The sequence below is a fragment of the Coccidioides posadasii genome, chromosome 2, assembly GCF_018416015.2.
Source record: "Coccidioides posadasii str. Silveira chromosome 2, complete sequence".
NCBI classification, from domain to species: domain Eukaryota; kingdom Fungi; phylum Ascomycota; class Eurotiomycetes; order Onygenales; family Onygenaceae; genus Coccidioides; species Coccidioides posadasii.
Genome location: NC_089408.1, coordinates 1,840,449 through 1,858,986, shown reverse-complemented (window position 1 = coordinate 1,858,986; position 18,538 = coordinate 1,840,449). Strand labels below are relative to the sequence as shown.

Genomic DNA, 18,538 nt, shown 5'->3' with positions numbered 1-18,538 from the left:
GCTGGCCGGTGAATGCGATCATTCCTTATCCCTCTTCATTGGTCTGGAACCATTATTGATGTCACTCCTTTATTCTTCCTCTTCTTTCTTTCAAATTATACAGCATTTTGAGGGGGAAATTATTTGGAAATCTCTCCGGCAGTGTCATGTTCCCTTCTTCTGAATCTCAATTATTTTAGACTTCACAATACAAAGGGGGCCATCGCATCGCACAGCCTCCACAGAATATTATTTTTATATCTCACTGTCTTCTTTTGGTACCTGCCGAGCAAGATCCTCGAAGCACGCTTCGTGAGGTATGATCCCGCCGCAGCTTGATTTTGGCCCCAAGCGCAGAGCTCGCACAGCCATGCGCGTAGCCATTATACCCCCTCTCCCCTTCCCCCCTCCCCCCACCAAAAAAAAAGAAAAAGCCGCATTTGGATAGTAGTGAGTGCGTTTACTGACATATGAGTGGTGACGTTTGCAAGATTATGAAATGTGGAAAGCGAGTCATCCGCCTACTCCCAAAGACATGGCAAACCCCCGGTCAAGGGGGCCGAGATTTACAATTGAGCGCAACAAAGAACAAGGGTTTGTGAGCCCACATGTACAGGAAATGAATTATGAGAACAATCCATACGGACGATCATTTCGTTCATAGTGAGTGGAATGCTAGCCCAATTTCACCTTAAAAACAAGAGGCCTGACTGTGTCGCAAGCAATGCTATGGAACCGCCGCCCGCGATTGGCAAGGAGCCACGCATAGCATCCTCGATTTACTCTGACTGGGATTCTGATAACGAACGTCGACTCACAAAGCCCCACGTTTATCTTGACCGTTCCTCTGAATATCGCGATAGTCAGTACACTGATGCATCGCCGCCTGTGTCGCCAATGCCTGGCCAGTATAGAAATACTACCGGGAATGATAGCCCAGACATATCTCCTATAGAAGAGTTTTTTGAACCTGCTGTTCAATTTCCCCGTGAAAAAATCAATTTTCCCGATGCAGTTCCGGTCTCTCAGAAATTTGCGAAGGCGCCTCAAATGACAAAGGACGACCCAAACGCCGGTGCCATCCTAAAAGGCAGACGCGGATTTTCCGGACCGCACCCTGCTCGAAAAACAAAGTGGGATGAGTTTTCAGGCGAACCGACCAAAAGCGATCGCGGCAAGTTTGCCCAAGTTTCCCCAAAGAATCCGCATTTGCCAGTGTTATCACATCTCAAGCCTTCGCAGAAGCACCCTTTCGGTTTCTTTACAAGAAACAAGGATACAAATCAAGGCCACAGGCGAGCCCCAAAGCTTGACCCAGAAGATCCGGCCTTGGTGCCTCCTACTCGTCCACCGTGGAAAGGCGCTAGTGGAAGGTCTGCCATTTTGAACCCGATTTCGACCAAAAAGCCATCCGCAGAGGAACCATTTATTCCCCCACCGAGGAAGGATAGTCGACCTCAACCAGTCGAACCGCTGCACACTACACCAGCAGGGCTTTCAACCACCTCTTTAAAGGCACCATCCGACTCGGTAGCGCCATTTAGAATGGATACCTTCGATTTCGCGACATCGCAGAGTGGTATACAAGAGGATACCGGTTACGCGGCGGACTCGATGAATGGGTCCAATGGACAGAATCCATCTACAATGCTCAATAGTCTGCCAGACCTTTCGCATCCCCTTCGTAGCGAAGCTCGAATACGGGACGTCCCGTTCGAGCCGGATTACATGAAGCTGGAAAGCCTAGACTTGGAACCTCAGCCGGTGAGCCGTTTCAGTATGACGACTTTCGCGACCACCGAAGTAGGCACCCCACCGCAATCTTCTCGACGAAGCAACGAGAAAGATGCTCCGCCTCTCCCAGATATCCCCACCGATATAGCGGCCAAAGCTGCTAGGATGACGGCGCGAAAGCCTACTCCATCCCAGCTGTCGGCGGTTACTTCGAAGTCGTTGCCACGGAGCCCGCCAGAAGCGGAGGCTAACAATCGCATCGAAGCAATGGAGGCAAAACTTCGCGATCTTGCCCGAAGACGCGGTAATATCAACACCATCATCAACGAATTGACACAAGTCATACAGCCAAGTTCAATCGCTTACGATTTTGCGACTCGTGCTGAAGTTACGAAGACCGTGAAGAGCCTTAATAACGAGCTAGATGATATCAAGAAAGATGAGCACGATATCGGGCTCAAACTTCATCGGGCGTATAAGAAGAAGGATGAAGAGGATGAGTACGAAGGGTCTGGATTATGGATTAAGAGAGTCACCAGCTAAAATGGCTTCGACTGATGCAGCCGGCGTCATGATCCTTGCATAGTATTCATACAAGACCCTGGTTGGTCGTTCTTCGATTTGAAATTTCTTTTGGTTTTCCCTTCCTCCACATTCCAAATTTCCCTAGCCGCTTTTACTCCAGTGAACACTTGTTTACTCTGCTACTTCTTGAGAATACCCTTTTGCCCAAAAATTTTACAAATTCAGATCTATGTTCAAAGAACCCTGGGCGATTCTGTGAATTGTTTCTGTGAAGCTTTCCTTTCATGTACATATATTTTCTTCATTATACGGACTTAAGGTGGTTTAGTTTCCGACATGAAAATGCGTATAGTGGTGCTCAAGATCAATGGCAGGCGCTACTCTCAAGTTCAAAATTTCGTAGAAGTAGATCACCGCCCGCTCATGCTATGGGTACTCGCTCGCGAAGAGAACGGCAATTCAAGGGACCGTAACGCCCGTCAGAGGACATAATGTCGTTACATCGTAGGCTCGACAACCCGAACCAGAAGAGCCGCTACCCCATCACTTTTTACCGGACTTCTTGATTCCTTGTTGGCCGGTATTCATCGGGCCCTTGCCCTTCGCTTTATCAGCCATTTCCTTTCTGGCTTTGGCCTCTGGAGAGACAAGAGGAGGTTATCAGCATTTAGAGCTCCTCTTAGAAGGCGATTACGAGAGCACTCCTAGGATAGACCACAATAAGAGACAAAGATCATACCTGCTTTCTGCCTCTCTCTGAAGGCGAGATCATCGTCATCCAGTTCTTTCCTTTCCTTCTTAGCAGCCTTGAGGGGTTTGGCTTTGCCGCCTGTAACAGATCCTTCAATCAGTCGATGAAAAATCAAAAGAGCGGTGGTGGTTCCAGTTGAAAACAAACCTTCTCTAGATTGACCACCCATGCTTGCGTATAGAATAAATTATTCGGCGATCTCAAAGAACGGTTTCTCGTCCGTTGACGTGCGGGTTCTCGTCGCTGCTCGCCCCTCGTCCGCCTGGGGGAAGAAAACCACCAAAGCCGAGCTGGCGAGGTATCGGGAGCTAAACCGCTTTTGGCTAGTGCACTTGAGGGATGCGCCTCTATGCGTTCAACTCCCAAATCCGACTCGTCAAACCAGAGTAACAACTCAGAACTTGGCGCGACGACTTGTCGCTGAATTTCGATTAATTCAAAGCAGGCATTTTCTTCAACAAGCTGAGAACAACGTTGGATGGCTTTCTCGCCTTTTCCTATTGAATAGATGCTATCGAGCATTGCCGCGTGGGAAGGGCCATAACTAGCCGGGTTGGACATTTCACCATCACCTAAATTGTCATCCGTGCTTGGGAGGAAACTCTGTGCTAATTGAGTCGTCATAATTTTCAAGCTACCATCGCTGCAACCTGGCCGGCTGATTCCGCCATATTACGACTCTGGGCGGACTGTGATCTGATGGCGTCGAGACGGTCGAGGTCCCCATCGACCCCATCGGAGGGTGAGATCATCGAATCAGGTTCAGATACGAAGGCAACTACGTCGCAGACTTCTCTTAATGACATAAAGGTTGACCGTAACACCAGACACGATATATACTCTCCGAGATCCCCTGTATCTGTGGGAAGATCCAGTCACCGCGAGAGATCGAGATCCCGGTCGCCCTATCGCCCCTCAAGAGGCGAAAAGCGCAGACGCGATGATTACGACTACGACAGAGGCAGCCGACGAACTCCAAGCTTGAGATACGATGATAGGTACTATGGTAGGAGCGATTCACGCCGGCATCGCCGCCCGTACTATGATCATGACCGGAGTGATGCCTACGACAGGCATCGTCTCTCCTACAGTGATGACTACGATAGACGCGCTGAAAAGCGCCCTCGAACTCGGAGTCGATCTCCCTACCGTGAACCGAGAAAGCAAAAACAGTATTCCGATGAGCAGGAAAGAAGGGATGAGAGATCTTCGGCTAGACCAGCAGACAGCCACTCGCATCCTGAGGGAAGAAGGTTATCTACAGAACAGTCAGTGAGCGAACGGGGAAATCCCTCTGTTAGCGCTCAAAAAGCAAGACAGGAAGCTGAATATCGAGGGACTCAGATGCAGCAGACTTCCGTCACCGAAACGAGTGTCTCTAATGGGTGAGTCCTTCTCTTCTGACTTGTTCCTAACATCGACTAATTCTTATCAGCGTTGCACCTAATAACGATGCTCCTATGGAAGATGAAACTCCCTCTGAGCCCGTTGATGAAGCCGCCCTAATTGAGCAGCGACGCAGACGTCGTGAAGCTATAAAAGCTAAGTACCGTGGTCAAGCGACGCCTCTTCTTGTCCAAGCTCTTCAGACTGGGAATGAGACAGGATCTACTGCATGCGATGCCAGTGAGGCCGTCTCCAAACCGGACTTGTCAGGTAATAAAATACTAGGCCATCTACCAACTCCAAGTCTGTAGGCTGACATCTCCACACCAGGTCGCCAAGGTTCACCTACGAACACCCTAGACGATACATCTACTGCTCAATCTCCCACAGACCTCCATGTTTCCCGAGATGAAGACCTTGCAAACACTGACTTGCAAAGTAGAAGTGGGCTAGAAAAGGAAGAGGCTTCCGCAGCTGATTATGACCCGACCGCCGACATGAGGCAGGAAAAAATGAAACATGATAAACGCCATTTTGGCGAAGATATGCCGGCAAGCGCGTATGATGAAACCAAGGTAACAAGGCAAGAAGTGCTTGTTCCGGAGCCAACAGCAGCAGACCCAAATCAGATGAAAGCGAAGGATCCATTTGATATGTTTGCTGAAGATGACGACATGTTTGCCGAGGAGCCTCCCAGTACAGCGGCGCAAAATGCTCAAGCGCAGATTGCCGTCAAGCCAAGCATTGCCCAGCCACAAGAACTTGACATGAGTATGATGGACAATTGGGACGATCCTGAAGGTTACTACAATGTGATGCTGGGTGAGTTGATCAATGGACGGTACCACGTTCAACAAAATCTGGGCAAAGGAATGTTTTCTTCAGTTGTTCGCTGTACGGACTCAAAAACTGGAAGGCTGGTTGCCGTGAAAATTATTCGTAACAATGATACTATGCGCAAGGCAGGTTTCAAGGAGATAGAAATACTGCAGCAGCTACGAGCTGCCGACCCGGATGATAGGAAACACATTATCAGGTTTGACCGGCAGTTTGAGCACAAAGGACACTTGTGCATGGTGTTTGAAAATCTCAGCATGAACCTTCGGGAGGTTTTGAAGAAATTTGGCCGAGATGTGGGTATCAATTTGCGCGCCATCCGGGCCTATGCTCAGCAAATGTTTCTCGGGTTGAGCCTTTTGCGCAAATGCAATATTATCCATGCGGATCTAAAACCCGACAACCTACTTGTGAACGAGAATCGAAATCTTTTGAAACTGTGCGACCTCGGGTCGGCCTCTCCGATTACCGAAAACGAGATCACACCTTACCTTGTCAGTCGTTTCTATCGTGCTCCTGAGATTATACTCGGCATCCCATACGACTATGCGATAGATGTGTGGTCAATTGGATGTACGCTCTTTGAGCTTTACTCGGGTAAAATCCTCTTTACGGGTCGCACCAACAACCAAATGCTACGCTCCATGATGGAGTGTCGTGGCAAATTCCCCCCGAAATTTTTACGTCGAGGATCACTTACTCACTTACATTTTGATGATCTCCTAAATTTCCGCAGCGTTGAGGAAGATAAAATTACTGGACGGATGGTGACGAAGATATTAGATTTTAAGAAACCAACTCGAGATTTGAAGACGCGACTGATAGGCAAAGGAGCGAGGCTCAGCGATACAGAAGCAAGGGAGATAAACCTGTTTATTGACCTATTGGATCGCTGCTTAAGTCTGAACCCTGAAAAGAGATGCACCCCATCGGAAGCCCTGAGACATCCTTTCATTGCAAGGAGCAAGGCCTGACCGGGTAGTCCTTGTTCAATGAGCCTACATACATGAAGGCGGATCTACGGGAACATGGTGACTAAAGAAGCGGGCTCTTGTAATTGTTGATGAAGACAGACATTTGCAGCACTTTTTGGCACTTTAGAGGTGATGTCAAGTATTACACAACATAGTATTTACATGGTGGCAAGGAGTCATTGGTTTAATATGAATGAAAGACATGATCTAGCTCTCCTGATTACATTTACTTCGAGATCCTAGTAGTGGATTGGGATGTAAGCGGGAACAGGCACATGAGCTCAGAGCTCTTGCCCAGTACAGCATATGAATACTCAGAACAAATCCATATTGATGCCTGAAAACATTTACAGATCCTGTCATAATTGTCATTTGATGCAGAGTAGCAAGTTAAACAAAACCTGTGCGCTGTGCGCCATATGCTGTACCTCCATGCGCGAGAAGTAATAGGCCATAGACACATCATCACACGGCGGCTACAGACCCTAAAGCAGGGACAGGTTTGCCTTCAGCTGTATCACTACCACACTAAAATGCACGCATGTACTCCGCACCTACATATGCTTGGAGGATTCACACCGGCCGAATGTGATTGAAGGATCAGGGCATGACTATCAACCGCATACCTACTTGTGCACTGAGACATAGAAGGACATTGATGTCCAAGACCCTGCATATGTACTGTTCTATGTAGGCCAGAACCAAAGCATCCTGCTCTAAAGGGTCGTCCTACATAGGGAATGCTGCAGTATTTGAAGCATTTCCAGTTACACAACGTACTGAGGGGTTGAAAACATCTGTGTCTAGCCGCCAGCTTGAAAGTATAGGGAGTACTATGTATGCACTATTGCATATGTATAATCTAAGTGGGTACGAAGTAGATGGTTGCTCAAATCGTTGATTGATTTTGCTTTGTGACAAGATACAGCCACAGAGCATATTTCCAACGGCGAGTGATTTCCTTTTGAGATGCGCCCATCCCGTTCTGCGACAATTTTATGGGAATGATTGCTTTTCCCGACTATCTGCTAAACCACCATCCTCCCAATAATGATCGCTTACAGAAAGTTTAGATTGGTCATGACAAAGTTGCCCAAAGTCCCAAGTACCAAGACTGTGGCTTCGAAAACAGAGGGATTTCTTTGTTTGCAATGGCGGGAAAAAGATCGCCTCCCAGCAAAGTGGTTTAGCACCACCGGCTGCCGCTGGATGCTCGCTTTCCCGGGTCGTGGCCCGTTCTATGGGAAGCAAACGACATCACTTTTCCAAAAAGGGGCAAGGTGAGAGCAAACTCGAGCTGAAGCATCGATATGCAACTTTGTTGCTGCGCACCACGAAATAAGCATGCACTCCGCTTGGAACTTGGCCCTTCCGGTGGCTCGCCAGACCGAACATTCAAGATTCGGGATGAGGTAGTGGCTGATAATCGCTGCATTTGGCTAGCTGGATCCCTTGTCGCCTGGGGAAGATAGCAAAGTCAAAAGCGTTAAAATCACATTTCATTGCTTGGGGTCTCGGTAGCTTCGTTCACCAACAGCCTGGACTGCGGTCTTCCTTCCGTCGATGAGGTACGAAGTCTCTGGCTTGGATCCGAGGAACAATGTTGGCTAAGATAAGCCCAAAAACTCTCAAATTATCCAGATTCCGTATTTCGATAATAATAGCTCCAAGCTCGATGTGTGATGTAAGAGTTAGATGTTCTTCCGCGGGGAAAATCCAGGGCCAACTATTGCCCTTACCTTCGCTGAAAATAGAGACAACCAGGGCTTTTCTGAGGCAGCAAACTTCCACAGGCTCTGTTGAAATCTTTGTTTCCGTCAGAGTCTGGCCGTAATAGTGATTCTGATGCGCCTATATTGGCTTCCCAAACGCAGCATCTTACTTCGGCATGTGCATCGGGAGTTTTGATGCCTTTGGTTCTCCAAACCGGGTATCAGACGGAGGGAGAATAGCAGGACGCGTGGAATGTGGCTGCATTGGGCCAGCAGGGCGCCTCTATCCATATTCGCAACGAAGTTTGTCAAGGAATGATCTCCTGGTAGATCTCTCGCGACGGTGGTGGAAAACAATTTTCAACTCCTAGCACTAGATTAACGCATCCGGCGGACGAAATCCACCTGCGATGAATACAGGTCACAGTCTCGTGGAGTCATTGTTGCGATCGACAAACATCCTGGAGGAAGCTCGATATTATTAATCTCGTGTTTCAGGCGAAGACTGACCAGGGACTCCCACACATTCTTGTTTCGTTTCAATCAACATGGGGCTCCTCGCCATTCACCCTGCCATGCTGCCCGCGATCTTTGATTATTGCAGAACATGTGAGGGGTGTTCTCGAACACGACCCCAACCGGACTTTCTCATATCCTTGCTGGATACAGGCATGTTTGATTGACGCTCTCAACCCCAGACGGGTCATCCGGAAGGGGAAGACCTCCACCCGCTTTCAAATGAAGCTGAGTTACATATGAACTTCTGTATGGGTGTGCTCGTTGCATCGAGAAGCGTTGTGATCCACACCCACCGGCGCGAAAAAGAAATAGCGCTTTCATTTCAAATTGATGGCCAACAATGAAGCAAACTCGGTAAATGCAGCACCTTGCCAGCCCAGCGATGCAGCTGAAGAAACGTGGATTCGCTTCTGTGGTAAGCAACATGGCCAATTACATTTCAAAGGCGTAACTCAGTCGACTTCTTTGCAATTAGAATAACGGAAATATTAAGTACATATGTCCTGCCGTACATCCATGAAAAGTCTAGCCTAGGCAATCTGCAGCCTGCATGGCTCAGCCCGTTTTCTCTCAGTCCCAAGCTCCCTGGCTTAGAGTACACCGGGTTTCTGTCCGTCCACACAGGTATCGGGCTGGAAGTGATTAATATTGATTAAGTCGGGAAACAAATGCTTCTCAAGAAGGACGCCTCAGTCCTTTTCGAACAAGCAACCCCCGGCTGGTCTGGGATCTGGTTTTTGATGGTCGCATTTGCGAATCCAATTGTCGAGACGGTGACAAGTTACATCGTGAAAGTCGTCTACTCCGTACATATGTATCTATTTCTCCGGACGGAGTATTCGTAGCTGCAGGAGAAACTGCGCCATTTGCCAAGCTCATTCTTGAATGCCATTTCCAAGAGTGTGAGCGAACAGTAGCAATTCACGTGAGACAAAGCTGATGTCCAATTTTGAAATGGCGAACTTGACGACCTGCATAAAGCGCCTCCGATAGTGACCCCGTAGGCTAGTCGCCAAGCGTCACGAAAAGAAGAAAGGAGGATGATTAGGGAAGAAGACTCCGAGAGGTCAGCTCCCGAAGCATCCTAGCCGCGTCCTCAGTATGCGGAGTATGTATGTTACCTGCGTGATCTTCTGATTTGACAAAACGGTTCAACGAAAAAGGATGGTTTAATCATGATCGCCGGCTTTATTTTGGGACTCGCCAAACTCGATAAAACTGTGTCTGGTAATGGCCCGGTTCCGGGATGCTCCCCCCAACCATCCAAGGAACAAGTTGGAAATCCAGCTGCCGAGGATGAACGAGAGTGCAAGATGCGAACGATGCTTGATCGCCATCTTGGGCGCTTTCCGGAGCCACTTGTCGCTCCAGAGCAGGAATATCAGACAAACCAGGATGATCTCCAGCGATCAGTCAAGCGCCCTGTCGCTTTCACGTGAGGCGTACTTTTCAGCAGATGAACTGATTCGAACAGCGACAAGGCCCAACCAATCTCGTCCCACGCCTTGACCCTGGACCTGGACCAACGCGCGAAGACTTCTGGAAGAAAGGGCTGGGGTGTGCGGGCTCCACCCAGGTGCCCTCGCCAGCCCTTCCCTTCCAAGTGCCCAGCAACTCGCCCCTGTGATGCCAACGCATTTCGCCCTTCATAGTCAGACTGGGCAGCGAGTGGGGCGCCCACAGACCATGACTGGCCATGCGCGCACTAACTGGGACCCCTGGGACTCTGGAAGTCGACCAAGGCAAATTCCTCCAAGCATGATTGGCCCGCCATCCAGCCACACTCGCAGTCTCTGGTCACCCTTGATGTTGTGACTTATGACGTGGGAACAAAAAAGGAGAAGGAGGAATCAAGGAGAGGGAGAAAAAAAAAAAATATCACGGCATTTGATGAGGAACAAAGGAGTCTCACCATGCAGTGCAACAACCAGCAAGAAATGTTCTGGTGGCCCTAGCTTCAGCTGCATCGATCCTCGCCAATGACAACAGGGCGGTTTTTATTGGAAAACACGAGAAGGGATTCGCTCTCCCCATCAATCTTCCGTGGCATTGGGAAGACGAAAATGTCCTCGTGCGCAATTTTGCAGCTTTGACAGGTTGGTTCTTGATATTTTCCGGATAGTTGATTGAGCGGCATTCTCCGGACACCGTCATGAATCATGTAACCTTTTTCCCTCGTTAACTATTGACAGCGATGTGGCCATATTAGGCATGACATAAGCACGGTGGAAAGGCTAAGCGGCGGGTAGCTACGCGTTCTGCTAATTGCTGCCGGCATGGAAATGGCCCTGTCCCATGGTTGAGACCGGATCATCGTGGAAGCGAAGAAAGTCGCACCCGTATGGGCTGTTTGGCTTCAAGGAGAAGAGTTCCCAGAATCCTGTGCACTGGTTCCAGATTCGCGAGGCTTTTCCAGAGCAAATGGTCAGACTTATCCACGGCTGACCAATGGCCGGACTCATCCGCCGCCTGGAGAAGCGAACTCAAAAGCAGCAAACGCACCATCTGATTTGCCACAATCTTACGCATCGGCGCTGCCTTTCTGTGACGCCATCTTTGTGCGCTTGAGCGTCTTACCGCCTGCCCACCCTCCAGAAATAGCAGGGGGACTGTGCGGAGAAAGGTGCGTTTGGTTAGTGCCAGGAATTAATTTATGACACGAGCCCACGCAAATGGCCGCGCGTGAAGATCGCGATGCGCCAGTGAGATTCAGCCCGAGGATGGGACAAGGGGGCTGACGTGCATATGGAGGCAGTGTGATGAGAAGTACGCTTGGTGTTGCAGTGTTACTCGACTTTAGGCCTGCGGATTCTCGCACACCCAGTCACAAGTCGGTTTCCAGCTGCCTTGACGATACGACCGCGAGCACAAAGAGCTTGATGCAAGGCCAAGCCACGCCTCCAAAGGGAAAACAGTCACATCGCCAGGCGGCTAGGGGAGCCCACTTGGAATCATGGCCTGTGTGTGGATGGCTACAGTAGCTGTGGGTTTTCTGACTAACTCCTAGCATGACCTTTTTCTCCTGGTTGCCCACGGCCAAAACACCATGCCGCTCTAATTGCCCTTGCCTCCAATCAAGAGGGAGGTCATGCCGATAAGGGCAGACTAGACTTTTGACTTTGGAGTATTTTCCTGTTGTATCCCCTGCCTCTGGGTCCGTCCTACACCCGACAAACAGGAGACAAGAAGGGTGACCCAAGAGCACAGTTCCCAGACAACACCTCCCTTCGGAGAGGTCAAACTCTCCGTGATCTGCTTGTTCCTCCTAATAATCCCCACGCCACCAGTGGTTATCTCTCGATCTCGTCCAATCATAAGTCACATGGCCAGTCTTTTTCTGACAGGCAGAGAGACTGGCTGTCATGAGCGACTTGTCCATCAACGCAAACGTCGGTCACTTCTTCTGGCCATGATTCTAAACTTTAGGTGTTTTGGAAGTCCTTACGACCCGAGAAGGCGAGGCTGAAGATCCTCTTGATTTTTAGTTGTATTTTTTTTTTTTTTTTTTTTTTTTTTTTTTTTTTTTTTCTCCCCTCTCATTGTTTTGCCGCATTACAAATCGTATCCCTCGGAGAGTCGGGATGGCGAAATTCCTTCACTCTGGATGCTCTGGAATGTTCAAGTGAGTTGCCGGGAATTATTCTTGAAACTGGGATGAAGTCAAGTCAAAAATGCTGTAGATAAAGTTGGTTCGAAAGAGAAAGTTCATCGAAGGGATGATGGCCAAAGAAGGCCATCGTATTTCCAGAGTGGCTAGTTTAGCGCTGGCAAAAGGCAAAACAACTGGCCAGGTTGCACGGTTGAAAGGTTGATTTGGTCGCTGGGGTCATGCTTCCCTTCTGTCACAGAGAGAAATAATCATACATCCACAACAGTGCAGATAAGCGGAAAAAAAAAAAAGTCTGAAATGTCGAAAAAAAATTGGAGCGGGTCCCACAGCATACGGAGTCAAATACGGCTGCATCTTTCAATGCGCCATCCCGCCATCTGTTTGACCCACGCCCCAGCTAGTGGGCACTGCAAGGAGGGTCGCTAAGAGTGAATGAAATACCGTCCAAGCCAGGTTTGGCCCGTCGAGACTCCGTATTTCGAGATGATTCGCTATAAAGGAAAGCCCAGCATAACAAGGCCAGAGGTCCAGTGAGAAATGTTTCTTTTTTGGAGACTTTTTTTTTTTTTCCCTCTTGCTTGAGTTAAGCCGACTAATGCCACTCCATCCTTGTCCTTTTGAGAGTACTTCCTCAAAAATCCTCCAACTGCGATCATTGATAGCAGGGGTTCCATGGTCCCGCTTCGGTATTATTTGTGGCCTGGTTCCGCCTTGTTGGTGAGCGGATGGCAAAAGGCCAGTCAGCACCGGCGGCACCAAGAGCCGTCGCTATTTAGAACATGAGCCTTCGCCCACATGCTCCGTGACTTGTGCTGGAATCTCTCGGGCTAAACCGCTTGCGGTTCATGACGGCTTTTTCGCTCCATCGCCCGTCCCCAAGAACTTACTTGCTGTGTTGCCTCCGCCTCCCTTTTTTCGTCCCAGCTACCAACACATCATCGGCTCACGTCCTCGCAGATTGGCTGTGCGGTGGTGGTCGCCATAAATCGGTCATACCTCTCCATTATTGTTTTATATTACTCCGTTCCCTGCCTCTCCCTTCCCATTACATCTAGATCTGGTCTTCCCAAAAGTCCATCATCCCCACTTCTTATATTATCAACGGCATTACCTTTTCAACCGCTGTTTTTCTCTTTATACATTTACTTATTATTATTCTTTTTTTTCCCCCCTAATCCCTTGGATGATATTGCTGTTATTTACCTTTCACACACCATCATCCGACATTTCTTCTAGCTGGACTTGCACACTTGGGCGACCTCCCCGTTTACACTCCTTTATACAACATTCTTGGCGGCGAAACATCACCCATACTCCCATGTCTTTTATCTGAGGATCAGGATCCTTCACTGTTCAATCTTGGAATTGAGGTGGTTATTTCCATCTTCTCCCTACGGTGCATCTCATCTGGCCATAATATTTTTACAAGGAAACCAAAACAACAAAAAAAAAAAAGAAAAAAGGCGCATACCAAACCGTGTTGCTCCAGCAAGATTATTTGATACCTTATACTTACCTGGCAAATATCACGTTTACATTCACACGCGCACCACAACCACTCTTGGCCACTTGATCATGCTTCCAACACCACCACAATCACCATCCCCAATATCTTTCTGCGATGCACCAGAGGACAGGTTGGGGCTGCTGCTTGCCAATCGGTTAGAGCTCACGGGCATTCTTGGGGTAGGTGCCTATGGCGTGGTCTACTCAGCCATTGACATCCAGACCCATGTGCCCTATGCCGTCAAGACGCTCAACAAAGCCGGCTTAGATCCCAGACAGCGCAAGTTTCAGCAGAGGGAGATCAAGCTTCACCACCTGGCGAGCCATCATCCCAATGTGGTTTCTTTGGTCCGCATCATGGATTCGCATGACTGCACTTTTGTTGTGCTTGAGTTCTGTCCCGAAGGTGATCTGTTCTCCAACATCACCGAGAGAGGCCAGTTTGTGGGAAATGATTTCCTCGCTAAGCGGGCATTTCTTCAAATTCTGGACGCCGTGGATTTCTGCCACTCTATCGGAATCTATCATCGGGATTTGAAGCCTGAGAATATCCTGGTTACAGACCATAGTATGACTGTTAAGCTTGCGGACTTTGGCCTGGCTACAACCGATTCTTTCACGTCCGATTTTGGTTGTGGATCTACGTTTTATATGTCTCCTGGTGAGTATCCTGTCCAAGCTGTAGGTGGGAAGCAAACAAAAAGCTAATAATTATGAATAGAATGTCAGCAATCTAACTCGACACCGTACGCCTCTGCTCCAAACGATGTATGGAGTCTTGGTGTCATTCTTGTCAACCTTTGCTGTGGCCGAAATCCCTGGAAAAAGGCCTCTCCCGAGGATTCTACTTTCCATGCCTATCTAAAGGACCGTGAATTCCTCAGGACAATCCTTCCTCTGTCGCCTGAGTTGAACTCGATTTTGAAACGCATTTTTGAATGCGATCCTCTGAAGAGGATTACACTCCTGGAACTCCGCAAGTTGGTCCTGGAATGCCCAAGGTTTACTGTCCGCTCGGGCTGCAACGTTCCTATTACGCCACCATCTCCGTGTTCTAGCTATGAGTATGCCAAGGCACAGTTTAGCTATGCGCAATTTAATCCTTATCCTCCATCACCGGTGGAACCGATCGAAGCCGAGTACTCCAGCTCCGCTATCTCCGATACTTCTTTGACCGATGACGACTCCTCTGTCTCCTCCTCTTCATCTTCGGAATACGCCCCTCCAAGCCAGCTGAACCAATTCAAGTTTGTTCCTGCGACAATCCCACCCAATTATTGGGGTTCGTTTATTCCAATTGTTGGGGATAAGCCTGCAGTCCGCCAATGCCACCTCGAGCCGATGGTGGCTGTGTGCTAAATGCATCATGGCATCCCAGTTTCGACATAAACCCTACACATCCTCAACTGATTTCCGCCCTGGTGACCACCGTACTTGGCAGCTTTGTCCCAACTTGCTCCAGGAAGGCACATGATTTTGATAACGAATTTCTTTCTTTGCTTGCTCTTTGCCATGGATCGGAGTTGGACGAGTCCTTACATATCCGTTTCCCTTTAGGAGGATCCAATTTTTTTTTTTTTTTCCCGGTTTCGAAGACAAACTTTCCACTATGTTCGAAGCTCTTGTTCGATAATAGCGATTCTACCTGGTGGTTCATGTCCGTTTTTGTCTCGCCATGAGGTCTATTTTTTCAACTTGGCGACATTGTTATTTTGCTTCTGATTCGCCTTCTCTTTATCTCTGCACGGTTCACTGTTCGATACGACGTTGTAATATCTCTTAGCCATCATTCTGGAGGTACTCTTACGGTTTTGGGAGGTTCAAAGTGAAGGGCGGCTTTATGATTTCGGCGTTGGGACCTTGGAATGGACACAAAGGTGCATTAAGGAGTTTTTAAGTCTTAGTTGTTTTCCCTTTGCTTTTGAGTTACTCGGTTTCAGAACTTTTGACTAGAAGGAAAAGGCGCATGTTCCTGTGAGCTTTTTGGAGGGCCGTTTCGATTCGCATCTTCGATTCTGCTGCTGTCGTATAACACTGATACCCGGAATGTTAGTTACATTCTTCTCAACACTTATATGTCACTCTTAGTGCTTTTGCTTCGAGATGATCATACATATATTGCGGTCAAAGCGCAACGCCCTTTACTTCTCATCTGTATATAGCGACTTGAAAGTCATTGTACACACATAAATACATGGATCAGGACACCTTTCTTGTCCGCGCTCATTGCGATGGTAATTCTTATTTTAGAAATAATTGAGCCTAATTGTTTGCTGGTTATTCCCAGACTCCATGAAGCCTGTACGCGCAGGCTTTGCTCTCATTTGTCATCGCCGATTTTCCCGCTCTGTTGGTTAGGTTTCTCTAGATCATTTCAACGGTTCCGTTGGCTCGTTCCGGCCCCTAGAACGGAAACAAAAGACCAGCAGCGCCTCAATTTTTTTCATTTCCCGCGTCCGCTGGTTCCATTTATACTTAACGTTCAAACCAGCTAAAAGCTCCGGGAAGAATTTTCTCTTCTTGAAATAGCAATCGGCCGAATGGCTGCCCCGTACTGGGACCCAAGTTGATCGAGGCGAACGGATGCGGGCGACTTTGTGCTGGCGTGCTCTGTAGGTGTTGGTCTTTGGTTTGGAGACTGATTTCGGGTTGCGGTTGAACTGTTACCTGTCCGCTCGTATATACGGGTGGGTAGGCCGTTGTACGGAGTATTATGCTAGGAATCCAAGCATATTGGACAGGCGGAAGAGCGGGCGCAACGATGGAAGAAGTTTTGGGATGGTCGGGAACGTGCTTGAGGGCGTGTTGGGCTGGATGGGGCTGCTGCATCCATCGCTGCTGGGCTTGTCTCTGAAGGCAGGATGAGATGAGAAAGGTTGGTTTGGTGGAAATCCTTTCTGTCCCTGCCAGCCTTTACTTGGCTAACAGTGCGGCTTGCAGCCTCATGGGGGAACAACTGCACGGCCGGGAGGCTGAGGTGTTGTCGTTGACTCGATCCCCACTGCGACAAACTCTTCCCGGTCCAGACACTCCATGATGGACGCCCGGGTTTGTTGGACAGCGAGGAACATCGGTGCCGTAGAGCACAAAGTCACTCCACAATGAAGCTTCTCCCTGCAGGCTTGTGGCCAGGTACTTCTCTCGCCGCCTCGTTTCTGTATCTTCGATGTACCCATACCCGTTCCGTCCCGCTTTGGCATGCTACCTGTCAGCCCTGGCTCTCAGACGGAAAGGAAAGGCTCAGATCGTGTCTTGGCCGGGAGAGACGGTAAGGAAAAAGGCAAGATTTGACGATTTCGCACCAAAGTATCCATGAAGCGCCAAACTAGCCTCTTTAGAATGCATGTATGCACGAATCGTCCGACTGGGCGAGAGAATCCCACCGACCCGCCGACCAAACGTTCCAGACGATGATGTAGTTTGACGCTGCGAGTTTTACCATGCACGATGACGGATTCTGCCGGTTTGATGATCCTTCCACGCCGCTGCTGCAGTTGGATTGGACCTGACCACAGAAAGGGTATCTTTGCCTTGAACGTGCGAGCCTCGTCTGGGGTCCTTTGTATGGATCTGTATGGTGTTGAGCCGACGGGGTCGAGTGCAACGAAACCCCAGCCCGTCTCCCAGTATCGTATCCATACCCGCACTCTTCCGTTACTCCGTGCACGCATTCATATTGTATGTACGGAGTACTGTACAGAAATGCAACAGCAAGGAGGGAGAAGCATCGCCTCAAGAGCCAGGGAGCAAAGCAGGGAGATTCCACCCAAGACAACGGGACGAGCGGCCCCAACCGGACTGCCCTGCGTGTCTCGACTTCGACACGTCGATTTCCTTTGCGCTCGTTTCTTTGACAAAATCCTTGCTTCGAACGCCCCTCATGCTGTCTTCATCCATGAGCAACCATCGCGACCAACGAGACGGGATGTGTCGGCCCCCTTCCCATCCTGCACGCTCTCCTTGGATGGAGCTGGTCAAGTGATACTCATCTCGGACCTTTTCAGTTAATTATACGGGATTCTGGGGTTACGATGAGATCTGCGGATCCCGTACAATTGTCGATCGCGCGACATTAAAGGGAGCTTCTGAAGATCTTTGCCCTTCTATTCGATGCGGAATGGATGGGTAGGTTGTGAGCTGGAGGTGGGATCTGTTTTGTCGAAATAACCCATCGATTACGAGGATTCGCCTGGGCAAGTTATTATTTTCCTGCTACGCCGAGAGAAGGCATTGTCTTTTCTTTTTCTACTTCATTGAGGCCTGGAGGAGATGCGGTCAACGGATCTGTGAGAATCCAGCGTTCCTCTGCGCTACACGCCTGAATTCCAACGGCGACACATGGAAAATGTCTGCTTCAATCTGAAACCTCGATTTACGTACTGGCTCTCAACGGAAACCGGGGGATCTGCTGGCATCCAAGGATAGTATTTACAGATCTCCATAGGGGTTTCAAGTTCCATTCGTGCCTTAGGGACGTTGCTTGGACGATAAAGATACCTTGCGCATTCATTGCGCAGAGGAACCAAAGACAGACATCCAGCGATAAGCTAGCCCTCTTTCTGACAGCAGTTGACAGATACCGAGACCCAGAATGGAAATATTTACTCTATATCACCAAATGCGAATATCCGCATACGACCTATCGAGCTTGGAGTCTGAAAGCCATTTCCGGGATGGACTTGGTGCGCAAATGAGCTTTATTATTATTATTGCTGCCTGATTAGTTTCCCATTGGCCTTTGTCCGATATTCATGCATTGTGACACACAACAGATATATTGAAGTGGTATTACATCACTGATATTTTTGTGTGTAGCATCTACTTTAGAGGATGGAGTCCGCAGAATCCACTCATCCTTAGCGAGTAGCATTTCACGGTTGACCGAGCTTCACCGCTCAACCTTTATTTGCCTTTTCTTTCGTCCTTTGTCTCTTATTTTCAATGCTATGTAAGGCTGATCTCGAAGATGTGCGTATAGCCGTGACGTCGCCCTTTGCCCGAGGTA

The 18,538-nt window shown here is 48.9% G+C and overlaps 5 protein-coding genes across 6 annotated transcripts; 4 read left to right on the top strand and 1 right to left on the bottom strand.

Annotated features, from left to right (window-relative positions):
• The first annotated feature begins 456 nt into the window (after positions 1-456).
• On the top strand, positions 457-2,445 carry D8B26_003128 (uncharacterized protein). Its single transcript, XM_003068588.2, has 2 exons — positions 457-642; positions 702-2,445. Exons 1-2 carry the CDS (start codon positions 479-481, stop codon positions 2,254-2,256), a joined length of 1,719 nt encoding a protein of 572 aa, XP_003068634.1. The 5' UTR covers positions 457-478; the 3' UTR covers positions 2,257-2,445.
• A 24-nt stretch (positions 2,446-2,469) lies between these two features.
• Positions 2,470-3,253, bottom strand: D8B26_003127 (uncharacterized protein). The gene is made up of 3 exons (XM_066124048.1): positions 3,137-3,253; positions 2,978-3,067; positions 2,470-2,876 (listed from the first exon to the last, which is right to left on the bottom strand). Exons 1-3 carry the CDS (start codon positions 3,156-3,158, stop codon positions 2,782-2,784), a joined length of 207 nt encoding a protein of 68 aa, XP_065980123.1. The 5' UTR covers positions 3,159-3,253; the 3' UTR covers positions 2,470-2,781.
• Positions 3,254-3,401: 148 nt separating this feature from the next.
• On the top strand, positions 3,402-6,393 carry PRP4_1 (U4/U6 small nuclear ribonucleoprotein prp4). 2 transcript variants are annotated; one of them, XM_066124047.1, is made up of 5 exons: positions 3,402-3,541; positions 3,624-4,257; positions 4,334-4,374; positions 4,425-4,645; positions 4,706-6,393. In XM_066124047.1, exons 3-5 carry the CDS (start codon positions 4,334-4,336, stop codon positions 6,184-6,186), a joined length of 1,743 nt encoding a protein of 580 aa, XP_065980122.1. In that variant the 5' UTR covers positions 3,402-3,541; positions 3,624-4,257; the 3' UTR covers positions 6,187-6,393. The 2 variants fall into 2 exon arrangements, with proteins under 2 accessions (XP_065980122.1, XP_003068636.2); XM_003068590.2 differs by having other exon boundaries at positions 3,624-4,374.
• Positions 6,394-9,592: 3,199 nt separating this feature from the next.
• Positions 9,593-9,856, top strand: D8B26_003125 (uncharacterized protein; the record flags this gene model as incomplete). The annotated part of the gene is made up of 1 exon (XM_066124046.1): positions 9,593-9,856. One exon carries the CDS (start codon positions 9,593-9,595, stop codon positions 9,854-9,856), a length of 264 nt encoding a protein of 87 aa, XP_065980121.1.
• A 3,443-nt stretch (positions 9,857-13,299) lies between these two features.
• Positions 13,300-14,892, top strand: D8B26_003124 (uncharacterized protein; the record flags this gene model as incomplete). The annotated part of the gene is made up of 2 exons (XM_003068591.2): positions 13,300-14,194; positions 14,255-14,892. The coding sequence occupies exons 1-2, from the start codon at positions 13,603-13,605 to the stop codon at positions 14,890-14,892; spliced, it is 1,230 nt and encodes a 409-aa protein (XP_003068637.2). The 5' UTR covers positions 13,300-13,602.
• Positions 14,893-18,538: the final 3,646 nt, after the last annotated feature.

Excerpts from the sequence above, each read along its gene's own strand:
- D8B26_003128 (XM_003068588.2), top strand. The coding sequence starts at position 479 with ATGTGGAAAGCGAGTCATCCGCCTACTCCCAAAGACATGGCAAACCCC. Across the intron at positions 643-701 it reads GGACGATCATTTCGTTCATA|CAATGCTATGGAACCGCCGC; the intron begins GTGAGTGGAATG and ends CTGTGTCGCAAG.
- D8B26_003127 (XM_066124048.1), bottom strand. The coding sequence starts at position 3,158 with ATGGGTGGTCAATCTAGAGAAG. Across the intron at positions 3,068-3,136 it reads GGGTGGTCAATCTAGAGAAG|GCGGCAAAGCCAAACCCCTC; the intron begins GTTTGTTTTCAA and ends GATCTGTTACAG. Across the intron at positions 2,877-2,977 it reads CAGAGAGAGGCAGAAAGCAG|AGGCCAAAGCCAGAAAGGAA; the intron begins GTATGATCTTTG and ends TTGTCTCTCCAG.
- PRP4_1 (XM_003068590.2), top strand. The coding sequence starts at position 3,689 with ATGGCGTCGAGACGGTCGAGGTCCCCATCGACCCCATCGGAGGGTGAG. Across the intron at positions 4,375-4,424 it reads GAAACGAGTGTCTCTAATGG|CGTTGCACCTAATAACGATG; the intron begins GTGAGTCCTTCT and ends AATTCTTATCAG. Across the intron at positions 4,646-4,705 it reads CTCCAAACCGGACTTGTCAG|GTCGCCAAGGTTCACCTACG; the intron begins GTAATAAAATAC and ends TCTCCACACCAG.